General features: G+C 42.6%; 1 protein-coding gene across 3 annotated transcripts in view; it reads right to left on the reverse strand.

The window, feature by feature from the left end:
* Nucleotides 1-7,757: 7,757 nt before the first annotated feature.
* The window catches only part of ATRNL1 (attractin like 1), a 489,225-nt gene continuing 478,634 nt past the window's right edge, over nt 7,758-18,348 (reverse strand). For all 3 annotated transcript variants that reach the window (XM_075215604.1, XM_075215603.1, XM_075215602.1), the window contains one exon: nt 7,758-9,473. In XM_075215604.1, coding sequence (XP_075071705.1) covers nt 9,349-9,473 — 125 coding nt within the window. In that variant the 3' untranslated portion in view covers nt 7,758-9,348. The remainder of the gene's footprint in view (nt 9,474-18,348) is intronic.

Raw genomic sequence — 18,348 nt, forward strand, 5'->3', positions numbered from 1 at the left:
CCCCAGTGATGTGAGGCAGAAGTGCTAACCACTGAGCCACCATGCTAATCCTGCCCTAATAATATGACCACTTCGTATAATCCTCTCTTAAGATAAAGTGAAGGATCCTGAAGTCCAGACCCATAAGTGAGAAGATCACCTAGAAGTGAGAATTCATAATTGTTTTATATTTCTTCAGCTTTACTGAAGATACTGGGTCAGTCTTCTGATAAATCTGCTTGTTTCGACCCATATAATGAATTACTGAGGGTCCCACGTTGGCAGCCGCAGAGCTTATAATGTACAATAGATTGTGTTTGGCATCAGAGTATAAATGAATTGTCAGACGCTCCGGGTGCGTCTGGCCGAGCGGCTGGTGGTTTGTATGACTCCGTCACAGGCGTTATAAGCCCAGGAGACCATTTCTCCGTCTCTCGCTCACAGAGTCCTGCAGGGACACACACGGTTAATGCAAATACATCTTTCTGAAGGGCCGTTTTCCAGGCTGTCGCTGACTTAAACAATTCATCCGGTATTTGGTTGTAGAGATGATCGGTTTATTATCTCCGCTTCACAAGAGGATTCATGTGCTCAGTTTGTACAATGTTTGTCAATGAGGAAGTCAACCTTGAAAATAGATTTCTCCCCCAAAAAATAAACAGTGTCCGCTGAGAAGGCCCCGCTGAGTCTATCAAACACATAACTTCTATCGCCGCCATCGTCGCACTAACGGGGGCGGGGTTAGAGCTGCGACTTCAGTTCCCAAAAACTTAGTTCCAAGCTCAACGCTGGTTCGAAGGACTCTAAATTCTCCGCTCATTCAGTGGGGACTTGGGGTAAACTTATTATTTTTGTTGAGATTTTAAAGCTTCCAATAAGTTTCTGTCGATATCAGAAAATCTAATCTTATTAAATGTATAATATACAGCATTAAACTGTGTGGACATCTAACCTAGCATCGTACCTGCAGGTTGGTCAGATAGATTAGTATGTTATTCATGTAAAAGTTTCCTGTGTACTGAATGTCATGTAAGACACATACAGGTGACAGGGAAGGGTGTCTATAGTATTTGCCGTAGGAGGGTAGATTAGTAATATATTATCCAAATGTACAACCTATTAGTTGTATGTACTGATCACTTACCTTGGGGTAAATTTATTAAACTGCGGTTTGAAAGATTGGAGATGTTGCCTATAGCAACCATTCAGCTTCTAGTTATCATTTATTTAGTACATTTTACACAATGACAGCTGGAATCTGATTGGTTGCTATAGGCAACATCTCCACTCTTTCAAACCGCAGCTTGATAAATTTACCCCTTTGTATTTGGTTTTGTTTTGTTTCAATGCGCAGCGGTCGCTCTTAGTTTATAGACGCTCCGTAAACCTACATGGACTCGTAGTAAATACACCTTGACATTGCACAGCGTCCTTACATCCCGTCCATTCAGCTGGACAGTGTGTGCGCTGTCGGTACATACAGAACCTTACTAGGTCCCGGGACCCCATTGTGAGATTTGAAGGGGCAGGATTAATATTCTAACAAAGTGAAATACATCGAATTTACTACAGGAAAAGAGGAACCGTTATGGTGTAAAACGAAGCATTGTTATAATGAAGCCCCCAAGGGGAAATAATTGTGTGTAAAAAAAAACCCAGGCGGGTCATGACCATGTGTGTGTGTGTGGGGGGGGGGGGGGGGGGCTGGTCACATGACACAGGGTGTCATGTGAACTTCAGACGCACTAAGTCACCCCTAAGTACTCTCCTTAAAATATTCCCGACAATGTTGCGTGCCCTGGATGGGGGGGGGGGTCTGCAGTCTGCCCACAGTTTTGGCAGTTGGTGCATCCGGTTCTTTATTTGTTGAACTGGTGCAACACCTTTCATTGTTTGTGACCTATTGATTTCTGGCTCTCGACATGTCCACAACCATAGAGCTTGTTTTAAAATTTTATGGCGGCACAAGCAGACATTTTGTGAGCTGAAATAAAATTTAGGTACAAGGAGGTTTCAGCTGCCAAGAGAATCTGGTCACTGGGAATTGTGAGTCCTGTTACAGACATGTCCCAGCACCAGGATGGTGATTGAGTACAATCCAGTCCAGGGGCAGATGGGGAACCGAAAGAGGCCCTGGAAAAAATTCTTCAATTGGCCTCATGTGGGCGGGGCCAAATCAGCTGTAGGTGGGGCCAAAACAAAAGTGGGCGGGATTTAGAACTACTAGAAGTTGGTTGCAGTAACATTTAGGAAACCCCATATGTGATGACTTAAGACACAGTGGTTCATTTCTAAAGCAATGCAGGAAAATGCTGCCAGTCCTGTGTTATAAAATGACATTAATCCTTTTACATGATCTACGACTGGTTTATGCCTCTGTGCTTCAACTTGTTTAGTTGCTACTGACACATACTTCCAATATTCCCTTCATAGAAACATATGTGACTGCGTTTAATAAGTTTAACTATTACATAACATGTTGGCACAATCGTATCTGATCAGTCTGCCAGAGCAGCATATGAGACCTCACCGCTCTGTAGCATCTTCCTCTGACGTCATGAGATGCAAACTACCAGTCAAACCTCTCTCTTTAATATATAAAATGTGCCCTGTGTGTGTAAGAAAATACAGTAAACATAATCCTTATAGTAAATGACTATTCACTGCGATCACCACAAAGGTGAAATGCTTCAAGTATCTGCAAGAAAACACTTCTTTTGTAACAATTGTGTATGAGCCCTAAATGTGCCCAGTGATTGGGGGTGGTTTGATTTAATAACAGTGCAGGGAGGGTTGGCAGACAATGGTATAAGTGAAGAGAGCTAGTCCAAGGGTTTGCTGGTGATATAGTAATTACTAAGGAGGAATGATTAATGATATTGTCAATGCAATGTGGGCTGGTCATATGTTCTACAAAGTGATCTGAGAATGGGACCAGTGCAAGGTAGGAGGAGGCAATGGAATCAATGCAGGAACCACAAGGGTATCACCAGAGCTGGAATAAGGCTCTAGGGAGCCCAGGGTACTTAAAACAGGTGGTTATCATTTTAGATACATTATAGACAGCAATAATGTGAGCACTACTGTTAGGTGCTCGCAGCTCTGCCTTCACCAGCAGTACAGTGTGAGTGGGACATACCTCCCAACTGTCCTTGTAGTCAGACCAAATCCTGACTAAGTGAGACAGTCACCCAAATTCGGGTCTTCCCCAACAGATTCAGGACAGTTGGCAGAACGTTCTGCTCTCCCCCCTACACATACATACATTTACCTTCGCAGCACACATGGGATGGCACATGTCATGCATGTATTGCGCGTCCCATGTGACCTCTGTGGGAGCACATAGGGAGGGATCCGCAGCTATTAGTGGGAAAGTGGTTGGTCCCGGGGAAGGGGCCAGCCACCAACTATACCACACATTCCACGGCTGACATCTGTGGCCGAGGGGCATCTGAAGGAGGGGGGGTCGGTGCCCCCTTCCCCCAATTAGGCACAGTGTTGGGTTTAAGCAGATTCGGATGCTTAGTGATTTAAAGGGAAAAAAAATGAACTAAAAAGAAAAATAATCAGACAGCCTACAGACGGCCTTCTTAGGCCACCGGCCAACCGGTAAAACTCCTGGTAAGGCCTATGGCCAATCTGCCCCTGATCCTGTCTGACCAGAGGCCTTTGCTGTCCTGTGTCTGTGGGTACAATCCAGTCTGACCGAGGTTCTTAGTTTTTTGTTATTCGCTGTCACCGGGTCTTTATTTGTATTTATCAGAATCTCAATATTCTCTTCCCGCAGTTCAGTCTCCGTCACTTACAGGAGCCTATTTTCCGGTTTCCTTGTTGTTCTGTGTAATTGAATTTCTTTTCCATCAACTTGAATGTCACCGAGCTAACGTGTGCAGCCTGACAACCAGCAGCAACACCGGGCTGGAAGCAGATTGGTCTTGTTTTATTTCTGCCAATTTCTAAGTATTGTCACCTTGGCCCTGAGTCTTGTTGGAAATACAAATAACTAATCTGCTCCGAAAGCATGAAATAAACTAAACTACAAGACGTAACGATGGTTCCTCCATCGCTGCTACTAGTAAGAGAGAAGTGTAATGATGAGTTTGTTGGGTTTGTGTGTAAAACTCTGGAATGAAGTTCAATATTCCATTGTCTCCGGGCGCAGACTGAGCGGCATCAGATGTACGTAGAAGTTACCACAACAAATGATAAGAAACAAGCAATATATAAATGTCGTAACAAGGGCGAGATAAAGACATTAGGGGAGAGGTCTCCACCCTAAAGAGCTTAAACGTAGAATTTGCTGGCAGCCAAGAACCTACAAGTCCATCTATAGGACTATAGTCTGCTTTTATTTTTTTGGGTGGGGTCTTTATTTTATTTATCATACAGTCCAAAGGAAGCTTCTCGATAAATCAATACTGGAAGAAATCACATTGGAACAACTAAAAAGAACGTTGGTGAAAAAGGAATTTGCAATGTATGGAAATCTCAGCTGTCTGCATCTTTGCGCTCTGGATAAGAACTTGTGTCCCGTTGTTCAGCGGCAAAGCTCAGAATGGAACATTAGGGAGTAAACACTTCGCAATGATTCATTTCACTCCCATAAAAAGGACGACTCTCCCAAAACATCGTGGTCTAGATACAAAGTAATATAAAGATGGTTCCAATGTTCATCAACATTCCCGCGATTAGCGATACCTGCTCCATTGATGGTTGATGAACGTTGAAGCTGTCTTTTTGTAGAAATGACCTCTAGACCTATACACAATACTTAATGTGCGAATAAAATATATCTAAATTTGGGTATTTAGATGGTTGGAACAACGATGATGGGTATTTTTGTTGCATGTTGGGGAGAGTCATCCAATCTCCTCACCCTGCAAAGTCCACTATACATCGAAAGCCACTTGGATCCAGTGGGATTAATGAGTGTTACATATTCCTGGGGTTTAGGTTTCGTTCTTCCACAGGGGAATTACAGGAGGGAGGTCAGAGGAGAGCCCCACTTGACAGTGTTTGAATCCCAGATTTTAATAGACAATATAATTGTTGGGATCATACTAGTGAGGGGAGGAGTGTGTGTATGTGTGGGGGGGTCTATGTCATTTAAATAGATTCAGGATCTAGAGGCCAAGTAGTACATTTAATGTGGATGTCGCCTCTGCCTCCTCGTTATAAATTATTTTATGGATCGAGAAGAAGATTCATTTTTTCAAACGATGAGTATATGTTTTGGTGGACGGTGGTTACAATAATGAGCAGGATTACAGTAAAATCAGGTATTTTCTTTATCAGACATTTTATAGGACGATGGCAAGGTGTACTAATGCTATTAATAAAGTGTGTAATGCAAGGATCACCTAATTGAGTCACGTTCAATGTTTGTAAGGCTCAAATGGCAAATTATGTATTGTTTACTATAAATCTGTGGATCTTCTGCCAAAGAATTCCACAGTACAGTCCCCAGAGACTAATAGTTTGGGCGTATGTGGTAGGTGCCAGACGATGAGTCATCTCCGGCTATAGAGCCACCCTATGCCGACACTTTGTACAATGTATATGACATAACCAAATGTTTAATAAAATATATTTTCAAATCAGCATTGAATAATTCCGGATATAACTTTGTAGCGCTGTGACAGGTCTCCAGGACCTCGCTAGTAAGGAATCTCATCATCTCTACAATAAATTAACATGTGCTGGAAGTGGAAGCCAATTAAACAACTTGGCTAAACAATAAAGGTTTCTGTGAATGTGCGAAGTCTCACTGAACAACATGTCTGCACATTGAGCACGTACTTGTTGTTAACACTTTGTTACAGGGGCGGAATGTAGGGCAAGTCATTTCATGTAGCTGTTAATATGTTGCTGTAATAATCGCTCAATCAGAATGCTGGCAGGCGTCGTAGGAACAATTTAAACAAGACCATTAAATGTAACAAGTGGCGGCGTGTTCAGTGGAACGTGTGCGAAGCTGTCAGTGTGTGCGGATATCGCGTTCCATGCCGTAGGCGATCAAGCTGCGGTGATTGCGGTACCCGATGTGCAACACTGGTGTATGGAACCTTTATAGAAGGGACTTTGGGGCCAATTTATCACAACGATGATAGATAATAAAATCATCCTGGGACAGTGCTTCAGATAGGAGGCTTCACTTACCTTAAAATTTCCGCTCTAAGTCTCTCCGCTATGTGCATGCGTGACCTCAGGTCATATCTCCTGTGTTAGGCTTTTAGTTAATGAACATTTTATTTAAAAATGTCAGAACTATGTGGAAAAAACACAAATAGGGCCCTTTATTTTGAAATTGCAACTTTCATAAACTATACATAAAGCACATTCCTGCTATGTTAAGTCTGCTGCAGTATGACCGACAGTTGTCTTTGCCCTGATACAAATAGGGCTTTAACGTGAAGGCAGATGGGGTTGATTCAATATCCTCTTTACTAAGGACAAGGGGCCTGATTCATTAAGGATCTTAACTTGAGAAACTTCTTATTTCAGTCTCCTGGACAAAACATGTTACAATGCAGGGGGTGCAAATTAGTTTTCTGTTTTGCACATAAGTTAAATACTGGCTGTTTTTAATGTAACACACAAATATCAACTTTACATTTCAGTGTACAAATAAGCTATCAAGTATTTGTGTCTTAGATGAAAAAACAGTCATTATTTAACTTATGTGCAAAACAGAAAACTAATTTGCACCCCTTCATTGTAACATGGTTTTGTCCAGGAGACTGAAATAAGAAGTTTCTCAAGTTAAGATCCTTAATGAATCAGCCCAAGGTGCCTCATGCCTCATTGATGTCAATTTTTCACATTTTTAGAGCATGTTTATGTATGTTGAAGTGACACAGGACCACTGAAGAATTGATCTTAAACCTTTTCTTCTGGCTAAGTCTGGATAAGAAGTCGGCTTCTCAAGTGTCCCCTTGTCTTGGATCCTTAGAGATTCCTTTGTGTTAACTGTTTGACCTATTTAGCAGCTTGATCCATTTTAAAGCTGCAATTCCATGAGGAATGTGCATCACTCTGTTACCTGTAAGACAACATCGTTATGTTCCCTTTCCTTAGTATTTTTCTTTAAGCTGCTGTTAATAATTTACAGTTAAGTGTCAAGCTACTACCATGGCAACCACAGTCACATGACACACGTTGTAGTGAGCAGAGAGGCTTTGGAATGCTCCTCATCTTTCAGCGTGCACATTTACTGCACAATCCCCCATCCTCCTTCCTGTGCCATCACGTGACCACTGAGGAGCTTCCTGACTGACTGAGACTCAGAGGTCAGGTTATTCCCTCTTCGTGGACAAGCTAGACAGTCGAAACCAGACACTTCCATATAAATATAAACCACAAAGATATTTGATGACATCCTGGAAAAATTACTCTCTGTGGTATTGTAGCTTTAATCACACAACGAAACTGTACAGAAATATGTTTCTTTGCCGTAATTTAAGATATTTACGTGTTCATGGATAATCCCAAGATTGGGTTTCCCTCCTACATATCACATTCCACATGTGCATTTAATGCAATGTGTGACCCCTCAGGTGATCAATTTCAGGAGTTTGTGATTTAATGATATATATATATATATATACATATTTCAAAAGATTTTGTTTTACCATAAGGTAAAATATATTCCCGGTGGTTTGTAAACTTGCAAGAAACAGATGAATGTACGGTTGGAAACAAATCGAACAGATTTCATAGTAATGTTATTCCCTCCTCATTACATTTTCAAACTTATTGACACAAAAACAAAATAACAATTTGGCATTAAAGGTTGTTTATTTTTCAGTGATTTCTTCTTCTCTTATTCAAACATTAGGTAAATGACACAATTGTAAATCCAATCCAGTGTGACCAGGAAGGATCGCGATACCAAAATTGCGTTTCGGATCATAAAAAGTTGAACCCAGTCAGCCGGAAGTTGCATATGTGTGGAGATAAAAACACATTTTATTGGAATAACGTTGCATATCGCACTGAATGCAACCCAAAGAGTCCTGTATATGACATAGTTACAAACTGTACATTGTGTTCTATATATATAATATTGTACATTTTTTTCAGCAAAACAAAAGCTGAATATTCTCATAGGAACTGAATTACAAAATGAAACACGTAAAACGAATAATAATAAAAAAAAGAAAATATATTACTCCATTGCACCACCGTGGCACCGTGGCATGCACTCACCGACAAGTCCATTGTAAACAGTAAAAAAAAATAATATAATCACATCCCTCGGGGAATAAAATGAAAATGGGACAAAACATCATTTATCACTTATTAGATATCTGCGGTATTTACTGGTTGTGGCTCTATCACAACCTCTGCAAACAGCCAACTGCAAACCTGCTTCACGTGATCCTTCCCATGAAGCATGTTCCAAGATCATGAGAGATGTTTGTCTCCCGTCAGCCGTGGGACAAAGGCTGCTAAATCGGTATCATTAATGGAGAGAAAAAAACAATCCGTTCCATCAATCGCTCTCACATCCCGACGTCTCCTCCGATCCTTTGTACGCACAAACCCAGCGATTACCCGGACGCTGAGCTATGTAAATAGGCCATTAGCTTTCAGCCTCGCTGCTATATTTGCCGATGTTTGGGATAAATGTTACCGAGCCTGTGACTGCAGCTTCGCTCTGTTTGACTGAGAGATGCGGTTTATTGCACTAACCCATTGTCTACAAAAGAATAAAAAACAGAAAACCAAATGTAAAAAAAAAATCCACCTGTGAGTGACCAGAGTGGTGATTCCCTATTGTAACCGCCGGACATTGTCTGATAGGGATCACGGGTTACGTGGGACTACACCGCTAGTTATTCCTTCCTTATTTTCTGTTGTTGTAAATGTAGAATTAAATACATTTGTGTCCCTGACTGTGTCCCTTTTAAAGATAATTTTACAAAAAGTCTATTTAGTGCTTATTTGTTCAAGTACCCCTTGATGCCCGCAGAAAACCCTTTCGTCATTACCGCTTACGGACATGCTGCAAAGTTGTAATCCACGTTTCGTGGACTCTTGTTTACACGAGATATTTACACATAAATCTAATGCATACAATTGTCCTTTAAATCAATTATTCACTGTGTTTTCCGCACTAAACTTGTGCTGTTCCCAGACGCGGATAATTCTCTCCGCGAGTCCTTTCTCCAGGTACGGAAACAGCGCCACTTTTCATGCAATAATTCTCCACCTCCCGTCTCCTGGGAGGTTGCTGAGATCCGGCTCTATCTCCGAGGACAGGGCCTTTGTAATAACTTAGGGCAACAGATCTTTCAATGGAAGCCATTTAAGGGAAGGGAAAAAGAAAACAATATACTGTCAAACCCATCCAGTTTATCGGAGGCTTCAAACACAAGTTCCTTGTCTGGTTGGGGGGTGCGGCTTCCGATTTCGAACACATGAACTTTTATCCTTACAGTCCAAGGATTTCTGTTGGGATATGTCTATCAAAGCACTAGCGATGGCAAGACCTGCAGAGAGAAGGAACAGGGTTAACTTTAGGGCCCTGGGGACAGTATTTGTCCACAAAATGCTTCCAGCAAATCCTTAAAATAATAGTACAAAGTAATAATAATAATGGGACTCATTTAGAGTTATGAGCACATCCAGCAAAGGGGGCAAATTTGCTCCTGGACAGACCAAGAGGTGCAAGTGAAATATATTTGTATCTATATAGTTATTACATACAGGTTACATACTGTATGGTTTTACAGCTGAACCCGTCTCCCAATTTGTCTGTGTACCTTAAATTTGCCCCCATGAAGTGCAAAAATAGCCCCTTCTAGCTGGAGAAGCTTCTAACGCTAAATTAAGATCAGTGAGTGAAATTCACAAATAAATCATGAAAAGGAGACTGGCCAAACATCATCAACATCATTTTTCTTATATAGCGCCAGCAGATTCCGTAGCGCTGTACAATTGGGAACAAACAGTAATAAAACAATCCTGGGTAATACAGACATACGTAGAGGTAAGAGGGCCCTGCTCACATGTTTAGTGTGTAACACAGTGGTAAGTATTGCTTTCCTACATCTGTATGTGTCCATTGGAATAAAACTTGTATATTGATAGTGATATTGATAGATCTTTACATAGCTATAGATTACTGTATCTGCATTTTCAGTCTTGCTGTAAAACAATTATCCTGGTATTACACTGAATCTGGCAATGGGAACAATATGACAGCAACGTAGAGGAACAGGATCTACAGTACAATGGTGAGTTGTTCTACACATAGGAAGATGTAGCAGATCCAACATAAAGATGACTTAAATCACAGGGTAACATAACACACAAGTATTCATTATCCGTATCGGTGCTAAATGAGTGAGACAAAGACTGAGTGACCGTAATGGTGAACAGACCAACAAATCATCAGGACTGTGTATTGTTATATTACAATGTACTTCTAGAGCAGTCCTAATGTGTTTATTGTAACTGTGTATTCTAAGTATAAGGGATTATGTTCTGGAATCTATTATTCAGAGACCGTGAGGGGTGACAAAGTTGGTCCCCAAAGCTGAGCAGCGCTGGTTACAGAAATGTAGGGATTTGTCGGGGGGGGGGGGGGGTGAGGGGGGGGGGGGGTTGGGTGTCATACAGTGTTGGTCCCATCTCACTAGAGAGATTATTGATGTTTCAATATCGAGTCAAAAGGGAGACACATGGCTATTGTGGAACTACAAATGTCAGCATGTCGGACACAGGTTGCCTGAATGCTCTATTATCTTATGATTAATTAAAGTAATGGCGCTGAAATGAGAATTATTTGGGAGCCAAATACAGTAGATATGAAGGACTGGGGGCTCCTGAAAGTGAGAGGAGGGTGAACGTTCATTGAAGAGACGCTTTTACTTTTTCCATCATGTGCATTTACAGACGGACAAGTAATCCCGCGCAGCCAGGACGCGGCTGTGTCCTATCTATACCCACAGGAGACGCATTTCCACCAATAGACTTTGTTGATGCATTTTACCATGTTAGGACAAACCCCCAACACTTGTGTTCTCTGACATTCCTCCTACATTCCATAGAGATTATTCAGATGTTCATACGGCGTAATATGAAGCGCGTCCTCGCTATAAGGTGCGCTCTGTGCTGGAGAAACATCCCAGGAGTGGTCCTCAGGCTAAATGTGACCGTGTATAAGAGATGATTAGAGTTACACAGAGACGTATGGATGAATGAACATATAGAGAATGGCCAAACTCCGCCGCGGTATAAATAGTGACAGGCGCAATTAGGTGTAGATGTATTCACGCCCCAATTATTTTTCTAATTAAGATTTCTGTCATTTCCAAGACTCTGAGAAGATGAAATGATCTGCGGTCATATAAGAAACACACAATGTAATAAGGAACGAGCCGAGAAAGAGATCTGGTCGTCTTTAATCATCCTGTCATGAGACTGATTGAAAAGTGACAAAGGCAATATCCAGGTGAAATATCATTTATTTCTGTGATTCATGTATCCAGCGGGATAAATAACCCAATAAACACGTCTGTACAAACACCGACGTCTGTCTGTCCCGATACTGTCCCTGGGATCTTATCACACATGGAGACAACTATACATGGGGGTGCTCTTGTTACCCCTCCCCCTATATATACCATGGACAATAGCAGAACCTTACAGTGTACAGCACCTAGTAACAGTAATACTCTCTGTGTAAGATGTAACACGCTCAACTGATAACCAGGTTTGGTGACATCACAAGGACAAAAAGCTCAAACAAAAAAAAATCAGCAATGACCAAAACACTGGAACCTGGGTATCGGCTGAGACTGAGGGCTAGATTTACTAAGCGGCGGGTTTGAAAAAGTGGGGATGTTGCCTATAGCAACCAATCAGATTCTAGCTATCATTTTGTAGAAGGTACTAAATAAATGAAAGCTAGAATCTAGTTGCTATAGGCAACATCCCCACTTTTTCAAACCCGCAGCTTAGTAAATCTAGCCCTGAGAGTTTGTTATTCGCTCTAAAAAGTGAATCTGTGCTGAGGGATGAGAGATATTCTCAGCATATTTGTGAATACTAATAGAAGTGAGAGTCACAATATTGATCTGTGAACAGTATCGGCAGCAAAAAACAATTGTTTCAAAATAAAGAAACAAAGGACTAAAGAAGTAAATATCCTGATTTTTCAATTTGTCCGTTTATTTGTCTATTGAACAATTATTTTACTATTTAGAAATGACAGAATTTTGTTATTTTGCTGTCAGTTTTCTCACTGCCCCCACCCTGGAGAACGGCCCCCACTGATCGCTCCAGTTATATTCTATAAAGCACAAATACAACTCCTGGGTCTCTGGCTGGAAAACATTTACTGATGATGAGATTTGATCCCGCGTCTTCCTATAAACAGAGCCCAGCTTGGATTTCGCGTGTGATGGATACGGGCTTTCAGTCCCACATGTAACACGATCTGGGAGTTATACAAAATGTAGGACTAATTAAGGAGAAGAAGATGATAAAATTGCCATTGATTAATTGGCCTCCCAGCCCCAGTGTGGGATCAAATGACCGCGGGTTCCGCAGGGATTCCACGTCCCCACTTATTGCACGAAGCAATTTCTCTCATGATTAAAGTTGGAAATGAAAATCCACATGTAGCAGCCGTGCTGTTTTATTTCACTTATTTCTTTATATTTGGCAAGGAAATATGATGGAATAAAAACACACAATCTTTGTGGGAGAGGTGCGAGGACAGACGTCTGTCATCCGTGACCTTTACTACAACCGGAGAAAAGCAAGAAAACAATTCACCCCGGGGACCAGGTGGCTATTTTGTATCCGGAATAAATACGTTCTTGACCCCAAAATGAAAACCTTATTTCTCCCTGGATCAAGCAGCTCTGGAGGAGTAAATTAATGGTATAACCCTTGATACTCTGGAGCTTTGGTAATGAATTGCACAACTCAGGCTGTCTAACGACAAGAGCAGAAAATATTTTTCTGCTTTTGCTTCATTCCTCTTAAAGAACCAACCACAGTGCTGACGCTCTACATCTGTACAACCGCTCCTAGATTTACCGGAATATGGGCGACGATCTGTGGGCCAAGAGGAGTCCACGGGGTGCAAGGTTTGCGCTGGCTGATGGGTGTGTTGGCCGGATCAATGGCATTAGGTTTAGTAGTTCACTGAAACAAGATTTCATTTTGAGGGGCGAAATTATGTAAATAGAACGGGGTGCGGCTGCCTCTTCAGGGGTGGACCACTGACCCTCCCCGCCTCTCTGCCAGCTCTGAGGTCCCAACGATCGGGTCTCGTTCGTATTTCTAGGTGCCCATTGTCCAATACACACAACCGTGGTATCGTCATATAGACAGTCCCGATATCGCCTCATAATCAGGATTCATTTAAGACATAAATGGGGATAAACTGAGCAGCATTTTAGGAGCAAAATAGAAACGTTGAAATGATGATGATGGAACGAGGACCAAATCAGAAGTAGAGTAAAGGTGAGGATTATACCGTTTCCACCATGTGCTCCTCTCCCATCCGCTGAATGTAGGTGCAGATGGATTTTCAAGGGTGATTCCAAATTCACTGTCAAATGCTCATAGCAGACGAGGACATAAAGGGGCATCGCGGGGCCACAGATCCAAATGAGCCGTATTGTGTATCCATTTTGTAGTACAAGCTGTTTTGTGTTATTAGTCGTTTTCTGGGTAACAGAGGCCGCCTGCTCTGTACTGACAGGAAGTGTGCTGTGCGAAGGGAAAATAACTCCCCCACAATTCTGATACTCTGAAGAGTTATCTGCAGCTTTTTTATATAAGATAACTTATATTTTAGGTTCAGTGATTCTTTAAAGAACAAACAAGAACCATCATACTCAGAACCTGGGAATGTGTGTAATATACAAGTGACAGCATACAAGTAACAATGTGGTATTGCTGCAGAACATTTGTTCTTTCTTCTGAGCCCACAGAAATATCGGACGTTTGTTGTTGGAGATTTTGAAAATGCGCAAACTCTGAGCCATCTGATAGTGCAGCCGATGTGCGACCAGTAACTGAGCTGTTCTATAGGTACAGACTCTGTAAGATTTACATCTCCCATGTAGCTTAAATGACATTTCATTATTTTTGAGTTTTCGGGCGTATTTATAAAGACTGCGAAGTGGAGCCATTATCAAGCTCCAACGATCACTTCCCGGAGCTTGTCCCGGATTACTACCACCATGTGAGGATAGTACTAGCAGGTATGACCTGTAGCTAAAGCTCTGCCAGAGAGGGATCATCTGACATGGTGGCCGCTCCTCTCCTCCATCCTCTACATACCGCGTCTGGGCGCTGACCTATGGGCGCACATGTGCAGCAAAGACACCGGGTTAAACACCCACATAGAAGCATAATATAAACATGTGCACCATATCGGCATCAGCGGAGTATTCACAAGCAGCCAATCACAAGCGGATCACTATTGCTGGCTGCCGCCATCATCATCGTATACTATTTGTACCCTCCGTTGCTTGGACAGCCATATACACAGAAGTGTGACGCCCTCACTGTACTGGGCCTGGGTTACAGTACCCATCCCGCCTCTCCTGGTACAAGTGGGCTCAAGTGCCAGAATCACACAAACTGCACAGGCGCATATGTAAGTGGACACTTCGCTGGGCAAGCGCAGAGCGATGTCACATAAGATACCTGCGCAAACTGGAGGACGTCCCACCCTGCATCAGCTCAATGTACATGGATGTGGTTAGATCCGCTCCTTTCTATGTAATGCTGTCCACACACCGGCCCTGGTGCCAAACAACATGATCATGTCTCACATGGGTCACTCACAGGGATGGGCAACCTGGACCACCACTAGGGGCAGCACTGAGCAGCAGGTATGGCCGACATGCTGCGTTATCACCCCGTATATAGCCGCACAATGACTGGACTCAGGTATGAGCCGCGCTCTCATACTGGACCCCCGGCTGAGTGTTACATGATAGAAACGACGGTGACTGATTATCCCCCTCCCCCATCGCCGCACTAGTTGCAGGTGCTAATCAGGTTCCCAGCAACATCGTCTATAGCGTGAGGACTCCAACATAAAACCCAGTACAGCTATATACATTCTTCTAGATAAAGGTCCTGTTTATTAACAAGAGGCGACAGCAATGTTTTACTTATGGGAGGGATTAAAAACCTGTTATCGCTGCAACTTATTGATAAAATCTCTGATACTCAGCTGCCTCAGCGATACTGACCCACAGCGTTACTGGATGACACGTTTTCTTCAGTCATTGGGTTATACAACCTTTGATAAATTTACCCTAAAGCTGCTTCAGCAATAACAAAACTAAAATACAAATTGTACAGTGCGCTAAGGAGAGAGCAGCTAATAGTCACTTTTCCAGAAATCGACGTGGAAAGTTGGAAGTTTCCAGTAATTGAGACGGTTTTGCTTAAGCAGAAATCAGCAAGTAGCCAAACCAGACCAGATGGCCAATAATAATCTGATCAGAATCTACTATATAAATGCCTAGTGGCGTGTGTGAAAAAAAAAAAACCAAGCTGCAGCGCCACCTGCTGGGCAGAGTTATACACTGACCTATATATTTCTTGAAGGAGAAGTGACAGTTGGGAGTGGTTGGTGGTTGCCGGGGGTGACAGTGGGGAGTTTTTAACACCTTAAGTAGCTTGATGAAGGATGTGGCGATGAAGATGAAGGATGAGGTGATGGAGAAAAATGATGAGGTGATGGAGAAAAATGATGAGGTGGTGACATGTGGACAAAACCACGTTAAAAAAGGACGCTTGCGTCGGGAAGTAACGCTCTTCCCCTGAGGAGGCCTGGGCTAGGCCCAAATGCATGACAAGTACCTTTTTAACACCTTAAGTATCTTGAGTTGACTAGAATGCATGAGTATCATGCACGGGTTAACTTGTATTGTATATATGCTGGTAAACGTGTCTGTGTCGCTTATCCTCAGACCACACAAACAAGAGCTAATGTGTCCTGGAATTGCCCACCATGAGCCAAACAGACAGATCGGTGAGTTTGTATGTTCTCCCCGTGTTTGCGTGGGTTTCCTCCGGGTGCTCCGGTTTCCTCCCACACTCCAAAAAACATACTGGTAGTTTAATTGGCTGCTATCAAATTGACCCTAGTCTCTTTCTGTCTGTGTGTCTGTGTGTATATTAGGGAATTTAGACTGTAAGCCCCAATGGGGCAGGGACTGATGTGAATGAGTTCTCTGTACAGCGCTGCGGAATTAGTGGCGCTATATAAATAAATGATGATGATGACGATGATTTAGGTCATAAGACTGGTGTCATTTACCCCGGACTCTGCCTCCTGACCCAATAATCAACAAAAATCCTACACCCCACACAAGAAGTAGTTTCTACTCTGTGTTTACATATGTGTGCGTGTCTAAATGTGTGTGTGTCTATATTTATTGCTGAGTATACATATAATACAGGTAAATACAGAAAAGGAAAACAACCGCTATAAAAGAAAAATGAACAGAAGAGCTTACAATCTAATGGCTTGCAACTGAAGACTAAAATGAACACTGGGTAAGCAAGCGATCGCAATTCACTAATTTAAAATAAAACCATCTATAGTAAATAGGGCCATATAACTGCTGTTCTATGACTTGTGAGGCTGAATGACTGACATATGCTGTTAGTTACGGAGCAGTGAGGAGACATAAAGCCGTGCGGAGGGATTGGTGGAGCAGAGAACATGTGACAGATGTACAGACTACTTTGCATTGAATTCTACAGACAATAGAAACAGGTAAGTAACAGAAAAAGCATCTGCAGATATAATGTACAGACAGGGCCGGTGCTAGGGTCCATGGCGCCCTAGGCAAAATCGGCGCCCTCTCCCCCCCGCAAAAATCGGCGCCCTCCTTCCTCCTCACCTCGTCTTTTCTTACCTTGTCTCACCACCGCCGCCTCTCTGCTCCGTCTCCTCCCCTCCACTCACTGACACTAGTAAGTGGAGGGGAGGAGACGGAGCAGAGAGGCGGCGGTGGTGAGCAGTAGCCTCTCCCCCCTCCCCGTCCATCTGAATGCTGTGCGGCAGCCGTGACAGGTATGGTCAGCGGTCGCTGCACAGTTTTAAAATTAATTTCCAGTTCTGTGCCCTCCAGGCGCCCGGCGCCCTAGGCAAGTGCCTAACCTTGCCTAATGGGAGCGCCGGGCCTGTGTACAGGTAGTATTGGTCTATAGTGCTGGACGCACATTGTCATGAAGCCGTAATGAAATGTTTGTTGAGTCCCCTGTAATGGGTGAAACATTCCTCCGAGTAAGAGGGCCGAGGAAGCGACTCGTCAGCCTGAGTCACAGTTCTCACGTCTTTCTACAGTACAAGTAACTACAATCACGTTCACAGGAAACAACGAGGGTACAATGATCACAGAGGCCAGAAATGCAGCTGCGGCCATGATATAAAACATGCCATGTGTGGTGAAACAATGCACTATATTGTCACATTTATGATTCACCATCAGACCTACATTAATGAGACATTGTGCGTGTGCAGCCGCCTACCCGAGTGGGGTAATGTCCCAACTTCACTGGGTCATCTCGTGATCAACGTATATATCACCTTCCACGTGCGCAGTGATTGGAGTGACCCGGGTGACACTTCAGTCCATTAGACCGACCGTCACTTACAGTGGACTCTGCCCCCAACCCAATAAACAACAAAAATATAACACACAACACAAATACTCACAACAGAAACTGCACACAAAGAATCTTCGGTTACACCACGGGGCTTAAACAATGATTTTATGCAGAATATAACTGGCTTCATAGAAATTTATACAACTGCAACGGCACGGATAATTTTATGACTTTTATATAAAATATAAGCAATAAAACCTCGGGATTGTTGACAAATTTTGCAGTATCGTGCGGAGAAACATCTCAGCTTTTTTTCCCTCCTACTCTCTGTTTCCACTAATGGAAATTGAACGATTTCAGAAGCCGCACAGACGCTAACAGCCTAATCATAAAATTACTGGTGTGTGGTTTCAGCATTATGCAGGACAATTAATAAGTAAAATAATAAAATAACGAGCATGACAATGGGATGGATATGGATGGAACAATCTCTTCTTTCTGTACAAATGCAGCATGTTCCGTCTACATTAGAAGCAGAGAGGCCAGACAGCCACGAGTGTAATATACCAGCAAACGGCTTATTTTCTGCATAAAAGTTTAACTGTAGAACAAAGTATAACCAGGGAGAAGGAACAAGGACCCGAATCCCAGTCTCAGTATTCATCTGCTATTAGCTGCTTTTGTTTATCGTTCCTCTCAACCTTTCATATTCTGCAGTAATCAGATCTTACCGACAAATATCTATAGTGGAAAATTCCCCCA

This window comes from Mixophyes fleayi, chromosome 6, assembly GCF_038048845.1.
Source record: "Mixophyes fleayi isolate aMixFle1 chromosome 6, aMixFle1.hap1, whole genome shotgun sequence".
Taxonomy (NCBI): Eukaryota; Metazoa; Chordata; class Amphibia; order Anura; family Limnodynastidae; genus Mixophyes; species Mixophyes fleayi.